The sequence below is a fragment of the Cricetulus griseus genome, chromosome 5 (genome assembly GCF_003668045.3).
Source record: "Cricetulus griseus strain 17A/GY chromosome 5, alternate assembly CriGri-PICRH-1.0, whole genome shotgun sequence".
Classification (NCBI taxonomy): domain Eukaryota; kingdom Metazoa; phylum Chordata; class Mammalia; order Rodentia; family Cricetidae; genus Cricetulus; species Cricetulus griseus.
The window spans coordinates 86,981,608-87,007,840 of NC_048598.1; the positions used below are offsets into that span (position 1 = coordinate 86,981,608).

The window sequence follows — 26,233 nt, forward strand, 5'->3', positions numbered from 1 at the left end:
CAGGAACACATGTTGCTTCTGAAAAGGGATCTGCATTGCCTTCGGGTGCGAACACTGCACAGCAAGCTTCTTGCTGTATGTCAAAGGCTTTTGATTTTCACTCAAGGCATTTTATTTCACTTTGATTTGGGGGAAACAAAAGGGAAGGCGCAATCAATCCTTGCTGATTGTGAAGGTCAAAAAAAAAAAAATTCCCCACAATAAACACATTCTGTAACTTCTGCTAGGGAAGTCACTGGCACATTTGATAGATGCCTCACAGCTATTACTTGAAGATGTTCTCATTTTAAAGGCATTTCTTGTGTCCTTGACAATATGTATAATATAAATTACTATACTAAGGAAATCAATACTCTCAGCTGTTAATATGTGTGTTATGTGTCAAACCACGGATGAGATTTAGGAAAAGGGAAAGGGGGTTCTTTTTAAAAAAATTCTGGAGATCTTTGGTACAGCCAGCAAGTGCAGGGTTTTGTTTTTCCATTTTAATTGTCATTTTATAAACATCTTATATATACTTCCTGAATAATCCATTATGTTTCATAATAAGCTGTTACTGATCATGATATGTTTTAACCATATCTTTTTACAGGATTGGGTTGATACCATTTAATTTTTGAAGGTCTGTGAGTCCATACTTACCCAACAGTCTGTGATTGCTTTGAATAACTAAATATACATTGAAATATTTCCTAATATGAATGTCCTCTTTTGCCCCCTCTCCACTTCAGTTTTGCTTCTTCTTCACCTCTTGGGATAATCAACTTCTCAGACTGGGAGGGGGAATCGATGTTAAGACTCTAAGCATATAACATCTAAAGAGGGCAGTTCTGAATCCAGGACTACAGCCTTGAAGGCTGGCGTTTCCGAATCTCGCTGTGCTTAAACTCCAGCCAGCAAGCAGTGGGCCAGGGTGAAAATGTCACACATTGAGGGCTGATATTTAGGCACAAAAGGGGAAGGTAAGTGTAGAATGGCAGACTCAGCCTTAACTCTGAGCCCAGCCTGACTTCAGCCTGGGTCTGCTGGCTTAACCACATTATGTCCCTGCATTGTTTATTTGCTTGGTTGTGCTCGGGTCAATTGTGATCTACGTGTTAATTGCTGGATGCTCTTTGTGTAATTGTGCTTTATGGGGGTGGTTTAGCCTTCCAAATTGTTTCAGCTTTTTTTTTTTTTTTTAGAATTTTAAAAACAAATTCAGGATTGCATTTATTTGTGTGTTGTATGTGACTCTAATATAAGTTCACACACACTCATATATATATATATTCTTCGTTTACTTGTCTAACTGGTTTTGAAGGCATGAATGTGGATTAACAATGTTATCCTTCCCTAACAATTATCTTTCGCTACTCTAGCTAGTTTAGTTCTAAAAGACAGCACCATTGACAAGGGGAAAAAAGGGGAACCTTCTCAGATTTTTCAGCTCAGCGGTGGTAATGTTGCAGTGAACGCTAATGAGGGAACCCCCCACTGGTTTGCCTGCTTTGTGACTTCTCTATTTCATAATTATTTTTAAAACGCAAAACGACATGAGGTAGCCCAGTCGTGTCTCCACAACTCCCTGGTAGTGTCGTTCTTACTGCAGATGGTAATTTGTTCTTGTAACATATATATGGCTCTGACCATTTTCATCTAATTTGTATGGGTTCTACCATTTCTTTCTCTCTTTCAGGGACCTTGCTGTGTGTGAGCTCGGGGGTGGCATGACATGCTTGGCTGGGCTCATGGTAGGTCTTTTCTCAATTCCAATCCCATTCAGAGGGAGGAACAAAAGGAAAAATGTTCCAGGGCCTCCAACTGCTGGGTCAGAGAACCGTCAACAGCATCAGCTGCGGTCAAGCTGCCGGGTCTTGAGAGACCTTCTAGATTGACTTACTTTCGGATCATATTGATTTTATGGTTGCCTCGATGAGCAGAAACATTTTACCTCAGTGTAGTCAATATCGCTTGTTGTGACATTCCAGGCCTCGCACAGTCTTTCTTTGCCATAGCGAAAGCTTTTTTTTTTTTCTTCAGATTATAGTCCCATTTGCTAAGATACAGGAATAGCCCCAGCGAATCACAGTTGGAGCACCATGAGATAGCTGCTAATGTTTTGCCTGCATTATTACACCAACAAACATGATCCAGAGCGCTCAGTAATTAGATTCTTTTGAATTAGATTGGCCATTCAGGAACGTCGTTCCCCATTCTCTGGGTTCTCAGTCATGTATTCGGGAGATATTATGTAGCAGCACAGTGCATTAGACAAGTTTTTATGTCTCTACAAATAAAAGCATATTGTTACACTGATTGGCATTTGACAAACCTGTCGCTCTTATACAATGTGTCGAGGTTACAGCCCAATGTGCGAGCATGTCAAAGCTCACAAAAAAATTACCCTCACAAAGCCATCTGCCTGCAATGCAAAGTTATATGAAGGGCATCAGGCAGCCAGACAGAAGCCGGCTGAAAGGCGGAGTGACAGCCTTGTATGATGGCTCTACTAGATAAACAGGAGCCCACAAATGAAAGCCTCTCAGAATGCCATCATCCGCTGTCACAATGCAATTACCGAACAGAATGATAGCAAGATAGAGGCTCCCGCAAATGGAATGATAAAAGTATTGACTGATTTGATTGAATGATTAAAATAATGCAGACATAAAATGAAAAAAGATTGAAGATTGTTACAGAGGAATAGGTGAGGAAGCATGATACTGAAGGCTTGTCACTCCTGTCTTCATTTCCACACAGACAAGCATATTTGCTCATTGTTTGCTGTACTCCCTTTTTTTTTTTTCTTTTTTTTTTTTTTTTCCAGGTTGCTATTTCTGCAGATGTCAAAGAAGTTCTGTTAACTGATGGGAATGAAAAGGCCATCAGAAGTATCCTTATTCAGATAGAAAGCCGGTTTGTTGTGCCCATTCCCAACCCCCCCCCCCACTCACCCACCTCCCACCCCACCCCCGGGCCGAGTAACAATTGATATAAAGAAAGACAGCACGGGGTATTAAAAAAGAGCTCCCCATACACATGATCGGTAATTAAGAAAAACTAGAGCTATATGGATTCACTGCGGTTGACTGCGTGGTGTGCTCCTTTTCACAGGGTTTACGGACACTTCTCACTTGAAGGAGAAGTCTTATGTTTTGTGTGCCTCTCAAGGCAATTCAAAATCTCATTTCATAATTTTGAAGCATTCTTGCTCTTTTATTTCCATTAAGATCTTCCAGCACAAAACTGATTAAAATTATTATTTACCTCATCTGATGTTGCCTGTAAATATTAATATCTAGCTTCTACGCCTGTGATACTCCACACGCCAGTCATACTGTACCTATGCTAATTGCCGAGGAGTTGCCTATATCCCCCCACTGGAAACGGCTATCACTTCTTCATTAACTCCTTTTATTTAGGATTAAAAAGCTATCTCTTTTTTCTTTCTGCTCTGCTATTACAGTTCAAACCCCATTATATTAGATTATGCTTTACTAATATGTACACAGAGTTCAGAAAATTGAACTGTACTTTAACTTAGAAAAGCAAGCATAATTTATGGCTACTTTAGCAGCCTAGCTGATGTGTTCAAGGCAGTTAACAGCCGCTAGAAATTGAGAGGGAAAAGTGGAAGATGTTTGCTTTGGTTTTTTTTTTTTTTTTTTTTGACATGGTGAGGAAGACAGGACTCTTATTTGAATTTTTAGTTCCTTCAAAGGCTTGAGGCAGCTTTGAATTTTGTGGCATTTTACATAAAGCCATTTTTTATTTCCTTTCCTCTTTCCTCTGCTCTGTAATTTTTTTTTTTTTTTTGAAAATAAAATCCGCAGCAGCTCCATCAGCTGTTCACATAGGGGGAAGGAAGAACGGGAAGCATGGTAGCTACTAATACTGTTCAGCAGCTCTGCAGAGCCCCACCCCGCTAATTGCCTGACAGCCTAAAAAAAAAATTCAGGAAGGAAAAACAGCCAATCACAGTGTTTGCCTTTCACACTAGAGAAAGAGATGACAAAAGGTGCTTCCTTTTTTTTTTTTTAACGTAAGATTTTTAATCATGATCTTGAGACTGTGGTAAGTTTTTCTAAATATTCTTGAAGACTGCTGCTGCTGTGCCATTCACGGCTTTATTCTGGTTTCTTCTGTGTCCGTATCAGTTCACTGTGCTACTCCTTGACTGGGAACACAGAGAGCAATGGGCTCTCTCAGGTACGCAAGCTCAGCCCCACACAGTCTTTCTGAGGCTAGAAACACAGGGGTATTGAACAAGAGGGAGATGTTTTGGCGACAGAAACTTTCAGATTGGGCCCAGTACCCTGAAATCTTTATCCCCCTGAAGTCATCAAGTGACTTTATTTAATAGCACCAGAAATCAATTAGAACTTTTTACCATCAGACTGTGGGGGTAGCATCTAGAATCTGTGTGTAAATTTAATGGTACTATAATTACGATTGAACGAAACCACAGAGTGTCCAAAGAAGGGAAGCCAGGCTTATGTCATTAATTATGATCGCACCTTCACTTTGAGCAGTAGAGATGCCATGCCAGCCCTTGAAATCAGAGAGGAAATCTCAGATTCTGCCATTCACTCTGCCGGCCTTTCAAAGAAATGATTGGTCCAGCCCCCTCCCAAGAAAATGGATTTTTAACATTTGGTCCTCAGAGGCTCAGCCCTGAGAGTGCTTTATTGTGCTGGGTTTTACAATGGGTTTAATATAGCGGGGTGCCAGAGGGCAGGAGGGAGAACCTTACAATGTAGATGAAGTAGGGATCCTCTTAGGATGCAGACCCAAACTGGCCGTGTGTTTTATTTTATCTCTTAGAACCTTCCTGATGGGGTTCAGTTTTTATGATGTGCGTGTTCCATGTTTGTGTGCCTTTTTTTTTTTCTGTTGTAAGTAGATCTAATTTATTTTAATTAAGAGAAAAAAGCATGCAAAAGCCTTAAAATTGGCAATGTGGTTTCCTGCTTTTAATACTAATGTTGTTCTTGATTTGCAAACAGCTTACAATAGGCATGCCTTGTAATCTGTTTTGCTGAGTGAGGTTAATATGAGTGACTCCCCTCCTCACATGCCCCCCCCCGTAAGAATAACTCACTTACCAAATCACATACTGTCAATGCATAGAGATCAAACAACTCACTTAAAAATCACTGTTTGTGTCTTTCCTTTAAAATTCTTAGGAAGCCCAAATTATACAGCAATTGTAGGTAAACAGTAAAAATAGCTGTCGATAACCAAAAAAAAAAAAAAAAAAAGGGGGGGGGGGGAGAGACATTGCCAGAAGCCAGCAAATCTCTAAGCAAAGCTGCTAATTATTCTTAATGGGCAAGATGAGCACATTAAGAAACAAATGAACACACCAGAGAAATGATAAAAATCGACCTGGCAGACGTTCATCACCCGGGTATTAGCCTTCATATTAGTCTCATCATTTTGAAAATGTTTTGCTGTTCTTAGCTTCGGAATGGAATAAATCCAACTAGTTTTATTTACTGGCTTCCTTAAGCTTCTATCATTCTGAGCTTTATTTTATTTTATTTTAGGAAAAATAACATGTTCAATTCTTTCATTTCAGCTTGTTTTATTTTTAATATATGAGGCAATGTAGAAATTAGTTCTGGACCTATAGATCATAAAAGGACCCTAGCCAGTTAAGTGGGTGTTTATCTTTCCACAGTGTACCAAGGGTCGGCTGTGTCTCTAGGCCTCTGTTATCTTGACCCTGGAAAGCTAGCTATAGATCTCAGATTTACTGCAAAGGGATCTATCTAAACAGAAAGTAAGACCTGAGGTAAAATGAGTTTTATGTCTTGAATATTTTCTCAGACTCATAAGTAGTTTTCCTTAAGGTTTTTGTTGGTTCTTAAGGTACCTCATTGACTTTAATCCAGGGGTTCCCATCCTGAAAACCATCTTTCCTTAAAGATGCCATTTAATCCATACCCCCTCAAGAATACAAAGGATAAGTTAGAAACGGGATCATCTGGTTTACCCAGTTCTCAATTTTGTTTTAATTATTTTTTTTTATTTTATGAGTATGAGTGTTTGGCCTGTGTGAACATCTCTGTTCTATGTGCATACGTGGTGACCATAGAGGCCAGAAGAGGGCATCAGATCCCCTGGAACTGGAGCTACAGATGGTTATAAACTACTGTGTGGGCGCTGGCAATCAAAGTAGGCAGCCAGTGCTCTTAACCACTGAGCCATCTCTCCAGCCCCTCAAATCTATTTTAAAATAATAATAAAAAAATGCCCTTTGGTATTTCCCTTTTAGTGCTGTAAAGAAAGATACTCCTAAACAGTCACATGTAATAACTACTGGATAAGGTGTGTAGCTGGTGAGAACAATGAGAAAAGGGAAAGGGGGAGAAATGGCAGGCTGAATTCTGATTGCTGCCGAGCCCTCTGCAAGCCATCATGAGTAGAAATAGGACTGGGGTATGGAGAACTTGCCTATAATCTCAGCCATTGGAAAGTGGAGGCAAAAGGATTGTCTTTTCGGGATACACACACACGTCCACATACCCACATACCAGACACAGATGCAGACATAATTTAAAATGAAGTCTGTTTTTAAAGAACAATACTGGGACTGGACAGATAGCTTATGGGTGCTTTTCAGAGGACCCAGGTTCGATTCCCAACACTCACGTGATGGTTCACAGCTGGGTGTAACTCCAGTCTCAGAGGATCTGGTGCCCTCTTTAGGGATGGAACACACACATATATGTAAGCAAAACACCCATACACATAAAATAAATAAATAATTTTAAAATTAACGTGATTCAAGACATATGCCACTGATAAATTCAGTTACTTATTACACAGCAAGACCAATGTTTTCAACAGCACTTTACATACTTATAATAGATGTAATTGACCTAAAAGACTTTTGTTGCTATTGTATATGAACATATATTTTAAGAATAAAAATAAGCATAATTAGAACAGAGCATCACTCCTGACGAGTGCCTCACTGGAGAAGGAAGCTAGAGGTAGACATCTGTCTCCCTCTGAGCCACAAGCAGTTGCCGTGACAAGGGAACCAAGAGAACTACCCCCAGCTCCATCTCATCCAGAAACCACAGGAAGGCTTTCCTGGCACCCAGCCCCTCCCACTGAGATTTTCTGGAAGGTGGATGCAGATCACAGAGCATGATTGGGTCTGTTGTGTTGAACATCATCCTGGTCATATTGACTCAGTTTGATTGGATTTCCTTTATTACCCTGAGGTGACACAGGGAGATGATAAAATCTATTATTGGACACAGTGCCATCCAGAAAGACTATCAAAATCTGACCTACGGGGTACGGGAGCAGAATATCAGAGTTTATCTCTTAAGGTTATGTTTTAACATAGCACTGCCATCATATTCTCTGTGATTCTTTTAGTATATTTCTAAAAGCCATTCTAAATCACAAAGTATATTTCCTGCCCAGTTCTAAAAATAAAGCAGCCGAAATACCGAGGTGAATTTTTCATTTAAAAAAAAAATAACTTGTAGAATATAAATATCCTTGCTTGCTACAGCCTGGCCACCAAGAGTCATAGGCTTATAAACTGTACAAAGTATATAGTGTTAAGATGTTTACTAGAAATTATTAATAGGTTTTCTGGGTTATATAATTTAACTTCCCTGTGACTATTTTATAAAAAAGTATTACCTCCACTAACAAAATAATATGTTTTGCTTGACAGATTAGTCATGTACTCATAGGACGCTACAGGTGTGCTAGGCACATTATAGAAGGCAGTTGGATACCATGGAAACTCAGAGTAGGGTGTGGCTAGGGGAGGGGACTTAATAAAAAACAGTTGTCAGTTGACTCTACTAATTTTGTGCTTCTCCGAACGAAGATGTCAGCCGTCCTTTCCTGCAAGATGCTTCATCTAGAACGCTCCTGAAATAGACAGAAACCGTAGGCCGATGTGTCATTTTAGTTAATCAAAACAAGTAGGGAAATTAGTCTCCTTTATTTTTTTAATGAATGTAATTTAATGGTATTTAATTTGCATACAGGAAAGTTCACCCAGGAAAAAAAAAGAAGTCTGCATTATGGCACTTTTGTAAACCTCTACAAAGCCCATCATTAGGGGACCTAATTGATTTTTCCTCCCTACTCCTGAGGGGAGGAGAGCTATCCCACAGTACCTGCTTATTCACTCCAAGAAGAATGGGTGTGCCTGGTGGTGCAAGCAGAGATTTGGGTTTAAGAATCCTGTGGTTCTGTTCTGGCAGGGAGATCTTGGCCAGTGTTTGCTTTGAATGTTCAGAAAATGTGTTTTTCCAAGCAATAGGGGAACATCGCTATCTGCCTGGTGTCCTCCCCATGGGCCCAATTTTGTTCAGCTTGCAGCCTTCAGTAGAATTATTTTAGTTTCTGTTTATTTAAACTTGCCATACTCCAGAAGGGGGATTGTGAGGCGCCTTATAGGAAATGTGTCAAGTCAAATAAATGAGAAGTGGGGGCATTCAAAAATTAGGAAGCCAGAGGACTGTGGGGAAGCCAGGAACAGAAGTCAGCACAGAAAATAAGACCAAAGGAGTGTATGGGTGTCACAGTTAGTGTATTTATTAGGGTCTTTCAGTCCAGGGTCCAGAGCAAAGAGAGAAATAGCAGCACTCATAGAAACCTATGCTGCCCATTGCAGATCTGTAGTCCAGCTCTTCCTGGTGTGGTTTTTCCCAAGGGTCTTTGGATGTCATGCAAACATAAACACGGCTCTTCTACATGAGTCCTGTGTCAGAGCAAGGCCACAGGCCAAAGCGGAAGTTCTTCAAGGGGCCTTTCACTAGTGTAGACAGAGGTTCTGTTCACCTGGTCCTGCTGCCCTTAGTCCCAAATAAACACACAGAGACTTATATTAATTATAAACTGTTTGGCCAATGGCTCAGATTTTGTATTGGCTAGCTCTCTCCTAATTACTAACCCATAACTATTAATCTACATGTATTTCTACATGGCCTTATCTTACTGGAGAATGCCTGTCACATCCTATCTTCCAGGTAGCTGCATGGCATCTCTCTGGCAGCTTCTCTCCCTGTGTCCTCTCCCCAGCACTCTCCTCATCTGGTAGCCCCACCCATACTTCTTGCCTGGCTACTAGACAATCAGTGTTTTATTCAGCAACCAACAAGAGAAAGGTATATTCAGAAGGACATCCCCCCTCACACTAGAATGGCTTTCTTCTTCATTGTTATATTTCCTCCAAAGATGCTCCAGGTTTTCTTCCACCTCTCTTACCCTCCTCCCAACACTGTCCCTGCTGCTCATCTTCCCTCCCCTTACAAGTATTTAGGAGACTAAAATCACTTCAATTTGGAAAGTCATCAAAGGCTGCCATGGCCCTCCTCACTGACTGATGGACACCTGTCTTTGGATGCCTGATTGCCCTGGGGAAGTGGTGTAGCAGCTCACGTTCCCCAGTAGTGTCCTCCAGCACCTATCCCCCACGGGCCCTGCCACAATGCTACCCTAGATGTTGCTCCTACTGTGGTAAAATCTAAAGCCAGGGAATAGAAAGTTCTCGCCAGTGCTGAGTTGGCATTTCACACTACAGCATTGACTGCTCATTCCTTTTTCTCGTGTGGATCCCATTGTTGATGAGAAGCCAGTGTATCTGTAGGTTTCGGTTTTAGTCAGCTGATGGCCACTGCAGAAGTTTCCTTAACTCTGCCCCCGCAGATGTGAACAGCATCATCGAAAGCAATCAGAAGACTGGCGTGTTTAAGGCTCAGAAAGTATCAAGCTGGTAAGATAGATACCTTTCCACCTCCTGTCTGAACGAAAGTGGGAACTACTTTGTTGATACTATGGATTAATACAGTGATAGTAGATAATGCTAATTGAGCACCTACTGTATACTAGGCACTGTTCCAGGCACTTCACATGTGTCATCTCATCCAACTGTGTGAGACTCCCACGAGGCAGACAGACACTCCGTTCAATAGATGAGAACACTGGAACTACATATGGTGTAGAACACTCAAGCAATGCATTATCCACTGAGTTAGGGTCACTTCTTAGCTCAGGAGAGTTTCGTTCTGTTTTGTTTTCATTTTATTTTTTATGTGCATTAGTGTTCTGCCTGCATGTATGTCTATGTGAGGGTGTCAGAGTCTCTGGAACTGGAGTTTCATTCAGTTGTTGAGTTGCCATGTGGGTGCTGGGATTGAACCCGGGTCCTTTGGAAGAGAAGCCAGTGCTGCTAACCACTGAGCCATCTCTCCGGTCCACTTGATGGTTAAGATTATGCAGTGTGAGGTTGGGAAGCCCAGCTTGAAGCCTTCTTAAGTGGCTCTATTCCAGTGGCCCTCAGCACGGGCAGTCTTGTACCTTTAGGGGATTCTAGCAGTCCCTGGGAAGCATCTTTAATTATTTTTGTGACAATGTGGGGTCAGAGCAGACACTGTCACTACTGGTTTGTACTGGTCCTGATGGATATCACTGTGGCTTTCAAAACATAGCAAATCCCTCTATTATAGAAGCAAGTAGCCCAGGGCGTCAATAGCACCAAAGCTAAGACACCTTCTTCTATTGAGGTTTTAATCGTCTAGGAATCCAGTCCCCTTTAGTTCTGTTCACTCTTTTCCAGGCTAGGAGAACTGCTTTCCCCTGGTACAACCACTGTGTGTTCTGTGATGCCCCACCCTGTAGCCAGTTGAACTCAAAGGAGAATGCCATCCCTTAGTACACATGAAATAGTTGTATCTGCGTATTTTCCTTCTGTGCATTTATTTCACTACAAATTTGGTCACAGTAGCAATTCCATTTGGAATTATTTCATCTTTCATGTTACTCTGGCATCCTTTGGTGCTTTAAGTTTTCTGTGTCGAGGACACTTGCCTACCCTGACTGCGTAGTTAGAGAAAAAAAAAAAAAAAAAAAAAAACCTTTAGATGAACAGACACAATGAATAAAAACCAGTGATGCTGGGTAAGATGGCATGTATCTGTAATCTCAACGCTTGGGAGGGAGACTTAGCAGAGCCCTTCCTCCATGGTTCACACAGCCATCTCCTTCTGGAAAGGACTTCATTTTGGGACATGCTTCTCAACCTGGTCTTTTAGTTATCAATCAAAAGTGCATTTTCTATGTTGTTCTCATTTACATTTATTTAGTGCTTAAGGTCATTTGTGACCATTTGAGTGTATTTCAGCATATGGAATCAGGGAATAATAGACTTCAGCCTCACGCTGTGCAGAGAGATTGTGTTTTTACAAGACATAATGTTGTTTACTGGGTGTTAATAATCACTAATTAATAAACATATCTAGACTTCCAAAATGTTGCATTTTAAGGAATAAAAATGTCAAGTGTTTAACTTGGGGTGTGCAATAAAATTTTCTGTTATCTCTTCATAAAATAATTAAGTTACATAAAGTAAAATGTTGCTGTTCAGCACAGGGCCGATCCCAAATGCTTACTGCCTGGCCTTTGTTCAGATGTGTCTGCTGTCAAAAATGCTGTATCTGAATGTATTCTTCTGCTACACGGAACGACGTAAATACATACAGGCTGTGTTTCAATAATCATACTGGATTCCCTAATGAGAAGCTTGTTTTGTTGTTTTTTCTTTTCTACCTTTACCAAAGACTAATTGTGGTCAGTTTCTTCTTTTGTAAAAACTAAGAGCATTTTTATCCAAAGTCTTCTAAAGCATCGAAGGAAGCAGGGAGGGGCTGGGAGAAGACTCAGTTGGTAAAGGGTTTGTCATGAAAGCTTTAGGACCTGAGTTCAAATCTGTAGCACCCATGTAAAAACAAACAAAAATGATTCCATGGTATGTGCCTGTAATCCACACTGGGGAAGTGGAGACAGGAATGTCCTTGGGTCTGGATGGCCAGCCAGTCTAACAATCAGGTGAGCCTCAGGTTCAGTAAGAAATTCTGTTTCATAAAATAACGTGGTTAAGTGATTGAGGAGGGTGCCCAACATTGACCTCTAGCCCTAATGTGCATAGACTCATCCACACCCCAACACACACACATACACATTCACATACTCATACACACCGCCCAAAATACATACTCATTCATACCCCAAACACATACACACACACATACTCATACATACACCCCAACACACACATACTTATACACACCACCAAACACACACACTCATACACATTCCCAAACTCATACACACACCCAACATACACTCATACACACACCCCCAACACACACACTTATTTACACAACCCCAACACACACACTCAACACTCACATGCACTTATTAACACTCACCCAGCACACATACTCATACACACACACTCATACAACCCCAACACACACACTCATACCTAACACACACACTTATTCACACACCCCCAACAAACTCTCTCTCTCTCTCTCTCTCTCTCTCTCTCTCTCTCACACACACACACATACACACACACACACACACACAGGAATGCACACAGAGGATGCTGGAGGGCAGGTGAATGGCTCAATAAGTGTGATCTTATAGGAAAGAGCTGCTTGACCACTTAACCTCCAGCAGCCGAGGAAGGGAAACCACCAGGCAGTGCCATAGTAATCAAGAGTTCCTGCCCACTGCTTTCCCACCCATAACCAGTACAATGCGGGTGAAAATATTAGTTCCATGAGAGAAGAAATAAAAGGAAACCATTCACAAAAGAGCTCAGATACAGTTCAATATTCTTTTCTAGTGCCTCAATGCATATGCAGAATTTCTCCTCCAAATTGGAGGTGTGGAATAACAGTAACGACAGATAACTAAGAGGTATTTACCATAGCTACAAAGCCCACACGTGAGCCAAATATTTCTGCTATTAAAAAGCACTTCAAAGCTTGACATGAAGTTTGTAACAGCTGAGTGTCTCTTGTGACTTCATTTGCACAGGAGATGTTAAAGCTGAAAGGGAAGTCGTGATATAAGAACCTGGAGCCTACGAAACAGGGCTTTTCTGAAGGAACGTGAAGCTGCCCAGAATTTGACTGGCACCCCACGCTTTGATTCCCCGACTCAGTGTCCTTAGTAAATGCTGTGGTTTATCCTTCAGAGGTCATCTGATAAAGACTTGGGCCCCAGCCTGCGGCTGTTAGAACCTTGTGGCCAAGCTGGGCAGTGGTAGTACACACCTTTAATCCCAGCACTCCGGAGGCAGAGGCAAGCAGATGTCTGTGAGTTCGAGTCCAGCCTACTCAACAGATTGAGTTCTCAAAAATAAATAAATAAATAAAAATTTAATAGATAATTAAAATAAAATAAATCATAATGTAAATATCTGATATGCAGGATATTTGATATTCGACCCTTGTGAAAAGTCTTTTGGTTCCCCCAAAAGGGGTCTGGACCTATGGGTTGAGAACCACTGCATTAGAGACTCAAAAGACTATGTAAACACATTATTAGTGCTTATTGGCAGGGACCTTTGGCAAGTGAGGGGCTATGACAGGTGTTTTGTTTAGCATTGTAGTAAATCTGCCCCTATGTCACGAACACCCCCTTCCTTGCCCACAGGAATTTTTGTTTGTTTTTGAAACAGGGTCTCACTATCTAGCCCTGGCTATCTTGGAACTCACTCTGTAGACCAGGCTGGGCTTGAATTCACAGACATCTATCTGTCTGCCCCTGCCTCCTGAGTACTGGGATTAAAGGTGTGCACCTCACCACACCTAGTCTTTTTTTTTTTTTCCAAGAACACTGTTTATGCAGGGTGGTGGTGACACACACGTTTAATCCCAGCACTTGGGATGCAGAGGCAGGCAGATCTCTGAGTTTGAGGCCAGCCTGGTCTATAAAATGAGTTCCAGGACAGCCAGAGCTACTCAGAGAACCCTATCTCAAAATCCTCTGATACACTTTAATCCAGTCTCGCTGTTAAACACAGAAGTCATGCTTGTGAAGGGTGGGTAACATTAACACTGGCCAGTCAGGGATCCACATACATAAAGCATTCTGCACATGTCATCCCCAGGATCTCAGCACAGCCATCTGATGGCTCTCCTGTTCACCCATCCATGCAACCACTCACTCATTTGTCAAATGAGTCCAAGGTACGCCTCTTTGGGATTCTAAATATGGAACTGTTGGGAGTAGTTTGTGAACAAAGGAGCCGTACTTCTAAATAGAGTGAGAAATTTATGAAAGAGCAAGGCTATTTACAGCGGCTCAATTGTTGGGTTTATCCAGAGCTGTCTTAAAAACTGTGACTCAAAGAAACACTTGGAGCTTTTGACGTCTGCATGTTTCTGGGTCTTCCAGAATCAGTGAATAGCATCATTCCCTGGATAACATTAGTTAACAGTTAACGCTTTTAGAAATATTGAGCTAGCCCTGCTGTGGCGGTAAGAGTAAATTTCACTTAAGAAACACTTAAGAAAAGCAACTTTTTTGTACTTGTTTGAAAGTTGTCACTGAATTTAAGCAGTGACTCATTAGTATTGTTCATTAAACCATGTGTATCTGTAAACTGTCCAACTGTGCTTAGAGTTTGTGGAAGACTCACATTTTAACCTCTGTGGGGGGACACCAGGGCCAGCCAGTGGTCCTATCACACTCCTGTCCAAGATGCACAGCTGCCTTCTAGTCCCTTTCCTTTAGAGGTTAAACTAGGACCCAGTTGTTACCTTTTCCAAGTCTCTGCGCTGACTCTCTTCATCCTCCCACTGTTCCGCGGCCTCTCCCTTCTCCTTCAGCTGCCCATACCTCCTGGGCTTGTTTTCTGTCACTGTCACAAAAAGACCTAAGACATTTAATTCATACAGGCAAAAAGGGTTGTCCTTGGTTTACCTTTTTGGGCGGTCCATCCAATACTGAGTGATTACTTTGCTTTGGGTCCCTGAGGGTTGAGACAGACGGCAATGGCAGAAAGCATAATGGTAGCACATATTGCTCACCTCATGGTCAGGAAGAAGAAAAAGAGGGGAATCCAGGATGCCCAGTGACCTAAGGCCTCCTGCTAGGCCCCACTTCCTGCCAGCCCTACCACCATTACCATAGTAGGAAACAAATCTTAGCACACAGGCTTCAGACACCACCCAAGCCATAGCATCTTATCATAGAAGGCTTTGTCATTCCGATCTCAGGTCTTTGTCAGTCTCTTCCCCTTTTTGTCCTCCGAAGTCTATTTTTTCTTAGTGTCTCAATGACCCATTCCCTCTGCTTCATCCCACTTCATTCTTTCTTTCAACTGCTATTGGTCTCAGACTCGTCATCAGTGGCACGGGCTGTTGGTGCTCAAGTATGCTAGCTGTCTCCATGCTTGTTGGTGGGTTCCTTTGCTGACAGGTACTTGATCACTTTCTGTTTGCCAGTGACACTTAGTGACACTGGGGAAACAGCACCCAGGAAGTCCATGCCTTCTTGGAGTTGACTTTCTAAGGAGGGAGGCGATTGATTTTCTTGAAGACAAGGGTTCTGTTTAGTATGTTTTTTTTTTTTCATTCCCTGAAGCAATTAGTGTCTGTGCTCCCCAGAGAGTGAGAGCTTTTAGAGTTTGTATTTGAAAGTCGTGGATCTGAACAATTTTTAGTGGAAGGAAAGTCAAGCTCCAGAGAGTCAGGCAGCAGCTTCTACATCAGATAGCGACTTCCATTTCAGGATGGCTTCTCAGGCGTGCGTGCGCAGTGTCTGTAGACAAACTGCAGATGAGTAGGCATTTATGTGCTCTTTGTCAGGTTGAAGAGCAAGGTTAGTAGAAGGTAACTGAGATAAGGCAGCTGAGGGCTCTTTAAGAAATTTTCTGATAAAATATACCTGTTAGTGAGTTTGGCTAAAACTAGGGCAACAGAATCTTGAGAGGTGAAGAGAATTCTAGAAATGCTACACTCCTGTCCCTTCCTTTGCTATCTGGCATACAAGAAAATGAAATTATTTTGTGCAATTGTTCCTGCTCAATTAGCACTTGGGCTGGCTTGCCAAGTTTGCAAAAGAGCCCTGGTCCTTACTCTTGAGTTTTACCTTGAAGTAAAGGTAAAGCAACCTGCAGGAATGCTACCCAGTGTTCTGTATTTCCATGCAGTCCCCTTTTAATGAAAGGGGACTGCATGGAACATTTGGGGACATGGAACATTTGCTTTAACATTTGGGGACATTGTTTTTTAGGGACACTTTTCTCCCAGAATAACATTGTATTGATTCTTGGCAATTTCTGGTCCCTACTATTTACTGAGGTCCAAATCTCATACCAAGAACTCCTGCATTCTGGTTTGAAGAGACTCTTTTTTTTTTTTTTTTCTTGTTTTCAAAATTTGGCACTATAGAAATAATATATCAATCCCGGTGGCCATAGCTCAGTTGGTGAAGTGTTTGGTTTATAAGTATGACTTTGATCCACGGTACCTGAGTGAAAAAGGCTGGGCATGGAGAAGTGCCTGTATAATCCCAGTGCTGGGTTAGCAGAGTCAGGAGAGTCTCCGGGGCTCACTAGCCAGCCAGTTCTAATCACATTTGTGCGCTCCGTGGAAATGACTTTGTCTCATGAAACAAGGTGAGTAATGCTTGAGGAATGACACCCAGGTTGTCCTGTGGCCTCCTCATATACATGTACACATATGCATGCACACATTCATAGCCACACAAAATAAACACATGTCAATGAAAATGTCTTTATTTCAATGGAGTTCACTTTAAAATGAAAGAAACCGGGACTTGAGAGCTGGCTCAGCAGTTAAGAGCACTAACTGTTCTTCCAGAAGTCCTGAGTTCAATTCCCATCACTCACATGGCAGCTCACAACTGTCTGTAATTCCAGTTCCAGGGGATCCTACACCCAAGGCAAAACACCAATGCACATAAAATAAAAACAAATAAATTAAAAGGAAAGAAACCATCTTGAAAGTGACTATATCGCAGTCTCTTGTGAAGCACTAGCCTAACTCCCGCCTTAACAATGGACATCAATGCTCAGAGTTTTGCCCTTACAAATGATGCTACAGTGAGTCACACCCATTTATACACCACAGGGTATATGTGAATCACATTTACAGAAGAGAATTCTGTGTGACTTACTGTAACCTAGTTGTGTATTTTCATAATTCTTGCTTTTCAGAATTTTCAGAAATTTTGTTAGTAACTTTGTGATATTGGCATTTTCATTGTCATTGGAAAATTTATAAATCAACCCACTAAACCTTGACATTTTAAAAACTTGAATCTTCCTCTTCAAGAATGAGGTGCTTTCTTCAGAAGATGTTTTATTGGCATTTTCCTTTTGCTTGCTCATTTTATTTCTGGAAACTTTTGTTGGGCTTTTAAATAGACTCTCTGCTTCTATTGTATTGTATTTTCCTTCCTCCTCCTTCCTTTCCTTTCATTCTTTATTTCTTTCTTCCTTCCTACCTTCCTTTCTTTCTCTCTTTCTATTTATTCATTCAAGACAGAGAATCAAGTAGCCCTGTAATTCACTATAGAGCCAACAATGACCTTGAACTTCTGAATTCTGCCTCTGTCTCCCAAGGAACTCTGGGTGTGTATCAGTATACCCAGTTTATGAATTGCTTTGTTTCATTCAACATTGTATTTCCTAACTGGTTATATTCATTTACATATATGGACATAAAGGTTGTAGGGTCCCCTGTGGTACATCTTCAGTCCCGTTGAAGAGCCCTTGTTACTTCTAACCAGTTCTTGGTAGATCTTCTGTAGTATTCCAAATAGGCACAAGCATCAATCCAGTGATTGATAACACTTTCAGTTTTTTAACTCTTTTCTCTTGTATAATATAATTTGGTGAAAACACCCTCTGTGATGATCACTGAGTGTCTGTGTTGGGAAGCCTCCAATAGTTCACCATTGAGCATGCTTCAGCCTTTGAATTCCGGTATTTATTCATTGATTCCTGCTTTGAGATTTTCATCATAAATAAATATAGAACTTCAGCAGATGTCTCTGTAGCATCTGTGGAGATAATCAAATTGCTTTTTTCATTTCTCCTACACCTATGACAATTAACAGGGTTTTAGCAGTAAATATATCTGCGTTTCTAGTCACTTGGTCATATGTCTAGTTGTTTTAATGTGCTGCTGTTGGGGTGTGTGCGTCACTGCATGCATGTGAAGGTCAGAGAACAACTCTTGGGAATTGGTTCTCTCGTGCTGCATACTAGCTGCATACATACTTCTGTGCAGTTCATTTGTGTCCCGTCTCACAATAGGAATGCTATGGCTATCGATGTGTGCCACTGCATCTCACTTGTTTGCATATGTCCCAGGGATTGAACTCAGGTGGTCAGGCTTGCACAGCAGGTGCTTATACCCACTGAGCTGTCTTACCAGTACCGAGCCACCCCTTTATGAGTCCCCTATAGTGCTTCCACAGGTCTAGATCAGAACACCTTTTACTCTATTGTTCTGTACATGATCTTGTGAGGTGTAGTGTCAAGAAATAACAAATTTCCCATAACAATGAAACTGTGCCTAAATGTGTATACACATGAAAAAGAAATTAAAACATCAAATTGCAATAATTTGCTATAGCAAATGGCACATGCTTGTAATTTCCAATTCATTAGTTGTAGTATTCTGTTGTCACTTGCTTACTAGCTGTCATAGTCACAGAATCTCGGGTGTTTGAGATAGAAAATATAGATTCACTAGTACCTTTTATCCCACTATCTGCCTTCTTTAAGTACTGTAGAATATACTGGTCATCAACACTGAGATCTAAGTGTTAGAAAAATCGGTCTCTCTTTGGACTAGAATGAGTTTATTTCAGATAAATTCCAGGCAGACACAGCTGGGATGGGGTTTTAAATCAGTGCAGAAACATTGAAGTGTTTGAGTTGTATCAAGATCCCAAGCTCTGGAACCAGGATCATCCTTAGCATTTCCTGGGCCACACACCATTTGACAACGGCACTGCCTGCTGCTGCTCTGCAAACTCTCCTGGGAACCGCAGATCTTTGGAAGGTTCTCTCTGAGCTTGTTACAATCTGCAGTGCTTCAATGCTTTGTAGGCTTCCATTCATGAAAGCTGGTTCCAGGCAGGGGAAATGGCTCATTCATAAACTATTGACCTTGTGAGAACCAGGACCTGAATTTGATCTCACGTAAACACTTATCATCCCAACACTTTAGAAGCAGAGACAGGCAGACCTCTGGGGCTCACTGACTATGGGTTCCAGGCCAGTGAAACACCCTGTCTCAAAAACAAAACCAACCAGCCAAAGACCAAAAAAATCCCTAAAGTTGTCCTCTAGCCTCTGCATACACATGTGAGTGCATGTGCTACTCAAACAATCATATATACACATACATGCATGTATACCATCTGCTGTATTCTCCTGAACATTATAAATGCCATATACTTTTAAAGAATTGAGACCTAATTTATAGGCAGCTCTCTGTTGTCTGAGGTTTATTCTTGTTATGTAGTAGAAATTTCATCTGGACCTAATTTTACTTTCTTTTGCCCTTTCCCTGAGCCTTATTCCTTGTCTACAAATACAAGTTAAGTTCATATCATGATAAAAGAAAAATAACAAACTGGTTAATCTCTCAAGGAATTTGTTTACATGACATCCTGCTTTAATTTTCTATGATGCTACCTCTCTTTAGCTTAGGGAAATGTTTTCTAATAAAATCTTAAAGCTGTGTGGTGCACCTTGATGGCACAGTGAGTATTTAGTGTATGTATGGTCTGGGGATTGATCCCTAGTACTCAAAAGTCAACTCTGTCTTTTGCTCCACTTTTACTTCTGTGAAGTGACCCATGTTCTTTAAAATTCCTCTTTGGAAATAAAGCTGTTGCTTGGTACTAAAGCCAAGACTTATAGCTAAAGGACATTCTAAATCTAAAGCTGTATAGTTAGAGGCCTTCTGGGACGGTGCTTTACAAAGTGGTCCATGACCCATCCTCATGGAATTTCTTTGGGATACTTATTTTTAAAATGCAGGCCTCACATAATTCCATAGAGTCCAGACTTAAGAATCAGACATCTAAACAATGTCCTCGGTTCATTCTCATGTATCTGGAGCACAGATCAGACTTAGATAAGCCCATTTTTATCCCTAGATCATTGCTCAGATTAGTAAACTGAGAACACAAAGGTAAATCTGTAGATGTCCTCTGCTTGTCCTTAGGACATTTGGCTTGAGGCCGGTGCTCCCCACTGTGAACACAGGAAAACAGTATGGATAAGAGAATAATTCTGAATAGCTTGTCTGCATCTTGCCTTACTTAATGTGATTTAATAAAAAGCAAACATCAAAGGTAAAAAAAAGACCATAGGATAACCCAACATTAGTTCCTAAGCAGAGGTAGACCAGATGTCTACCTGTTTGTACCCTGTTTGTAATTGCATGAGACATTTTTGTTTGGTTGTCATAGTGACTAAAGGTTATTGTTAGTACTAGGGTAATGGTGATGGCAAACATCCCTTGATACAAATGACAGTCCTACAGAAATGAATTTTCCTGTCTTACTGTTTCAATTGCTAGCACAGTCTTGGTAAAGAAATACTAATGGCAGACCAGGTGAGAAATTGGAAATCCAGAAATATTGCTCACCTTTCTTTTATAGCATTGTCTTGCTTTCTCTCTCTCTCTCTCTCTCTCTCTCTCTCTCTCTCTCTCTCTCTCTCTCTCTCTCTCTCTCGTCTCTCTCTCTCTCTCTGTGTGTGTGTGTGTGTGTGTGTGTGTGTGTGTGTAGGGGGGGAGAGAATTATCTTTCACAAATATTCTTTAAGTATTGGTATGTGTCTTAGTTATTCTATTGTTGTGAAGAGACACCATGACCAAAGCAGCTCTTATAAAAGAAAGCGGTGACCTCACTTAGAGATTCTCAAAGCATCTTTCCCAGACCATCTGTGTCTCCAAGGAACAAGTCAGAAATACAGTTATGGCTCAATCCAAAGAAACACAACCGGAAACTCTGGTTTTGAATGCTTGCACACTATTTTAGCAAGCTGAAGATTCCGAGACTTGGTCAGCTGGAAAACAGTTGGTGTAGAGGGAAGAAGAGAGATTGGTGTCCAGGCCACAGGAAGACACTACTTGCTTTTAGACCGTGGGGAGGGAGAAGCAAATGAAGAAGAGGGGAAAGATGGTTTGACTTTGGCTTTTGGCAAGCTTGTCTGCCAGGGATGAACACCTGGGATACCCTGGGAGGTGCAGGCATTGATGCCATCACAGCTTCCCGACCCTTGTCTCTTAAAATGTCTAATGGGTCCTCTCTCCTCTTCTCTCCCTGTCCAAGTCCTAACTGCAAGATCCCATGCAGTCCTCACTTCTGGTTACTGCCCTGTGCATGCCCAGGTACTTGGGGTAAGGCTCAGTTTAGATCCTTCTAGCCATATGTAGCCAGCTTCTTTCAAGTGTCTCATCTTCCAAATAGACCCTGTGTTCTGTGGGGCAGTTATAATTTTGTTGTTCCTAAAGCGGTTCCTTGTTTTGCTGCTGCTGTTCTTGGCATTCAGAGAGGCTCTGCCAAAGTTCTGGGATGGTTTACAAGTTCTAGATTCAGATGGTGTCCTTTTCCTTGAGTGTCTAAAAGATGTTATTATAGACCCTTTTGCCTCATGGCAGTTTAAAGTCTGTAAAGAAAGGGAGGGTAATGGAGGGACAAGTGGCAAATAGGGAGTTGTTTAGAAGAATAGCAGCAATTGGGTAGTTTAGGTGAATATATCAATGACTCGAATAAGCCCTCTGTGTGGGCAGGCTGTGACAGCACAGACATGGAGAGGCAAGATGAATGCAACTGTATGAAAGGTCTGCAAGTTCTTCTAAACAAGAGCATCTATCGTGTCCCTGAATCGAATGCTGCAGCTTTCCCTGCCACTGGGAGGGACCTCAGAGGTCACTGCATTGGCAGACACTGTCAAGAATTGTGTGAGATGCTCAGCAGGTAAGAGCACCAGCTGTTCTTACAGAGGACCTGGGGTCAGTTCCCAGCACCCACATCAGGCAGCTCACAACATCTGTAGCTCTAGTTCCAAGGGATCTTATGCCCTTGGTCTTTAAGGGCACCTGCATTCATGTGCGTACACCCAAAAGCACATACACACCTACACATAATTAAACTTTAAGATGTTTTTGGAAAAAGAATCATGTTAGAGCACTACTGTTGCAAATATACAAGCTGCTTTTTTCATTTTAAGATAAGGTCTGGTGTGTAGGCCAGGTTAGCCTCAACTCACTCTATAGCCCAGGCTGGCATCAGACTTGCAGTAGTCCTGGCTCTGCCTCCCTAGTAATGGGATTAAATGCATATGCCACCACACCTCACAAGAACTGCCTTGTTTTTTTAGCATTGAAAATGTCAGGCTATAACTCACTCACTGCAAAGGCAAACACACACACACACACACACACACACACACACGTATGAAGCAAGAAGCATTCTCTCATGGTCATGCTATGTTAATTAAGGTGAGCCTGTCCACATGAAGATAATTAAAAGCAAGAAAGACTTTCTCTGGAATCCTTACACTATGAGTTTTGCATCACAGGGCAGGAATCTTTCTAGAAGTTGATAGCCTTTTGTGTTTCAACCTTAAACTCAAAACCAGAGTGAAAGGAGACAGTGTGTCAGTGCAAGAGTAAGAGAAGGAAAATAAATATTTTTGACCACTTTCAGCAGTAAGTTTTTCCTAAGGGATGCTTTCACATGTGCTAGTCATCTATCATTTCATCATGAGCTTTTGGCTGGGATGCTGGGTGGTTTTGTTTTGAGCCTATGGGTTGAACTCAGGGCCTCCTCTTAAACATGAGGCAAGTTCTCTTCCATCCAGCTCCATCCATGCCCTTCGTTCAGAGCTCAGTGAGTCCTACAGTATATAAACCACCATGTCAGTTTCACAGATGAAGACAGTGACTCTCAAAGCATCCTCAGCCTCACTGGTGTGTAGGAGGATGCTGGTGCTTTCACAGATGAAGGCAGTGATGCTCAGAGCATCCTGGGCCTCACTGGTGTGTAGGAGGATGCTGGAGCTTGCACAGATGAAGGCAGTGATGCTCAGAGCATCCTGGGCCTCACTAGTGTGTGTAGGAGGATGCTGGCTCTTGCACAGATGAAGGCAGTGATGCTCAGAGCATCCTCTGCCTCACTGGTGTGTAGGAGGATTCTGGCACTTGCACTCAGAGCTCTCTAACTACAAAACCCACTCACTCTTTCTGCTCTCTTATCCTGGTGAGACCTACTAGGCTTCTGCATCTGTAGCTTTTGCCATTTTTCTGAAGCATGGGAAGTTCTGTGAAGGTGGGTTTTCAAACACATCTGGCTGTAAAACTGTAACAATTGAAACAAAAGATGTGCATTGTGATGCAACAAAATAGAGGCAACAAAATTTTTACTTTAGTTTCAAGAGAATTACTGGAAGGACGTGTCCATAAGTCAGAGGCTTAGTCCAAGCCGTCTTTACAAACGCATCTATATTCAGGTCATAAAACCAATGGCCAGGCACCTGGCTATCCCTCACATGAACCCCAGTTACCACCTCTGTCGATACCTCTTTCCTCTCTACTCCTCATTTGAACCCCATTGTGTGTGTGACTTTGATGTACCCCCTGTTTTGTTGCTGCCGTGAGACTATTACAGATAAAGTTTCTGAGAGTGTTTTGTGTACAAGCTTGGATACGATCTCTCCCCAGGGTACATACCTATCAGAGAGAAACAAATAAACCATATAGAGGCATCCATTTGACTTTTTAAGGGATGTGCCAAGCTGTTTTCAAAAGTGCTGGCTGTTTTGCGTTTCTGTGGGCAGTGCTGGAGGGCTCGCACACCCTCAGAATCCTGTCCAGCTCTCCATACGATTGATCTTTTAAATTACAACCATTCTAAGAGTATAACGGAATTCACTGGGGCCTTACTTTGAATTTCCCTAATGACTAATAATATTGAATAGATTTCCATGTCTTTATCTTCGTTCAAGTGTCTATCCAACGGTTTGCTGATTTTTTTTTTTAAATCAGGTTGCTTGTTTTCTTATTATTGACAAATTCTGAGAGTCCTTAGTGTGTTCTGGATATAAACTCTCTGTCAGACGTGATTCACAAACATTCTCTCTCAGCCTGTGCCTTGCCTTTTCATTCTCCATATGTTGTGTTTCAGAGAGCAGAAGTTTTTTTTTTTCATTTTAATTTTAATATAATTTACCAATTTGTTCCTTGATGGGTCATGTATCTTGTGTAGATCTAAGGAATCTTTGTTTAATGCAAGGTTACAAAGATTTTTCTCCTATATTTTCATCGACAAGTTTTATAAATGATAGGTTTTACATTTGGATTTATGATCTATTTTGAGTTAATTTCTGCATGTGGTGCAAGATATAGATTTAAATTATTTTTTTTGAAAATACAAATAACCAATTGTCCAAACATATTTTATTCTTTTCCTATTTGAATTGCCTCCATTTATTTAGGTCTTATTTAATTTCTGTCATCTTTTGTCAGAATTACTTCTCTTTTATATGTTTGAGCTATTATGAAATTTTATGCTATTATAAATGGTATAGAATTGGAAATTCCAATTTCCAGTTATTTGTTGCTTGTATAAAGAAATACAATTGATTCTTGTATTGATCTTGTGTTCCACAAGCATGCTACACCCATACTGGCAGTTTTGTTGACTCTCCCACAGCATATTCTATATAGATTATTGTACTGTCTCCCAAGAACTGCAATTTGATTTCTTCCTTCCTTCCTTCCGGAAGCCTTTTCATTTCTTGTCTTACCGGACAGGCTTCGCCCTTCAGTGCATTAGGAAAGGTTGAGAGGAATGTCCCTTTCTTCCTCCTGAAGTTATGGAGAAAGAACACAGCCAGTCACCATGAAATGTGATCTTAGCTGTAGATGTCTCATGGATCATACTTGTCAGGTTGAGAAAGGTATTTATTTCTTTACAAATGGAGCCATTTTGCTGGCCTGTGAGGAAATCATTTCTATTCTCATATTGCTGAGTTTTTTTTTAATGAGAAACGTATGTTAGACTATATCAAATGCACTGTTCCGGATGGTCACGTGTTTTTTATTTTTAGTTTGTTAGCACTATGCATTATATTTATCAATTTTTAAATATCAAAATAACTTTCTTACACCCTTGTGATGAACCCTCCTAATGTGAATTTCCAGATGTGTGTTTATATTCTATGCTGTGGACAGCTATGTGGGTATACATATAGAAATAGATACGCAGAAATGTATGTTGCCCTTATCTACAGATTTGGGAGTGATGCCACTCCCGTCATCCAGACATCAGTAATATGTGTTTCCCTCTTCTTGCTTCTCTGACAATCTGACTAGAGGGTTATCAGTTTTATTGATCTCCAAGATCCTGTTTGGTTTTATTGATTTTTTTCTCCTATTATTTTTTTGTTTCTGTTTTATTAATTTCTCTTCTAATCTTTATTCACTCATTTCTTTGATCATGTTGAGTTTATTTTACTTTTTTAAAAACTTCATTTGGATAGAACCTGAGTTCACTGATTTGAGGAATTTCTTTTCTAATGTGGGTATTTATTGCTTTTAATTGTCATCCTATAAATTTTATATGTTGTATTTTCAGTTTTATTCAATTCAAAATGCTTTTCAATTTCTGCTTTTGTTTCTTATTTGGGATCTAGGATATTTATAAATATAATAATTATTTTCTCAGTATTTGAAGATCTTTATAGCGTATTGATTTCTAATTTATTGTTGGTAACCACTTTAATTCCATGTGAGCAAGGATCATATTTTTGTATGGCCTTGATCCTGCTAAACTTATTGAAACTTATACTTTGATTCATAATAGATCTATTTGAAAAGAGTATGAACTCTATTCATGGAGTATTCTATAAATATCAATTAAGTTATCTGATTGATAGCATTTAAAGCTATCTGCCTATATCTTTGTTAATTTTCCATCTATTGTCTAATTAAAGAGAGAGGAATATTAGAATTTCTGACTGTAACTGGATTCTGTTTGTTTCCTTCAGCACTCTCTGGTGGGGTCTCTTGATACTCAGAGCATGAACTTGAGAAGCCCTAAGCTAGCCTCCTTAACTGGCCCTTTAGTGTGATGAAACAATCTCCTTTAACCCTGGTAATATTTTTACTCCAAAATCTACCGTCTGGGGTTAAACTGTCTATCCCGTCTTTTGACTGGCATCCACATGTCCTTTTCCATATTTTCACCTGCAGGTCCTTTGTGGTTTTGTGTATAAAATGCTTTTGATGTAAACCACAAATACCCGGGCCTGGATTTGTCTGTTTTTCATCTTTTCTGTGGTACTGGAGCTTGATCCAGAGCCCAGTGCCCTACGACTGAGCTATGTCCCCCAACCCTTTGTCATTTG

At 40.9% G+C, this 26,233-nt stretch overlaps 1 protein-coding gene across 8 annotated transcripts in view; it reads left to right on the forward strand.

Annotated features, from left to right (window-relative positions):
* The window catches only part of Camkmt (calmodulin-lysine N-methyltransferase), a 365,650-nt gene that overhangs the window by 297,296 nt on the left and 42,121 nt on the right, over positions 1-26,233 (forward strand). For 7 of the 8 annotated variants that reach the window (XM_027417958.2, XM_027417961.2, XM_027417955.2 and 4 more), the window contains exons 5-7: positions 1,679-1,733; positions 2,810-2,873; positions 9,676-9,742. The exons of the other annotated variant lie outside the window; for it this stretch is intronic. In XM_027417958.2, coding sequence (XP_027273759.1) covers positions 1,679-1,733; positions 2,810-2,873; positions 9,676-9,742 — 186 coding nt within the window. The remainder of the gene's footprint in view (positions 1-1,678; positions 1,734-2,809; positions 2,874-9,675; positions 9,743-26,233) is intronic. 8 annotated transcript variants of the gene reach the window in all.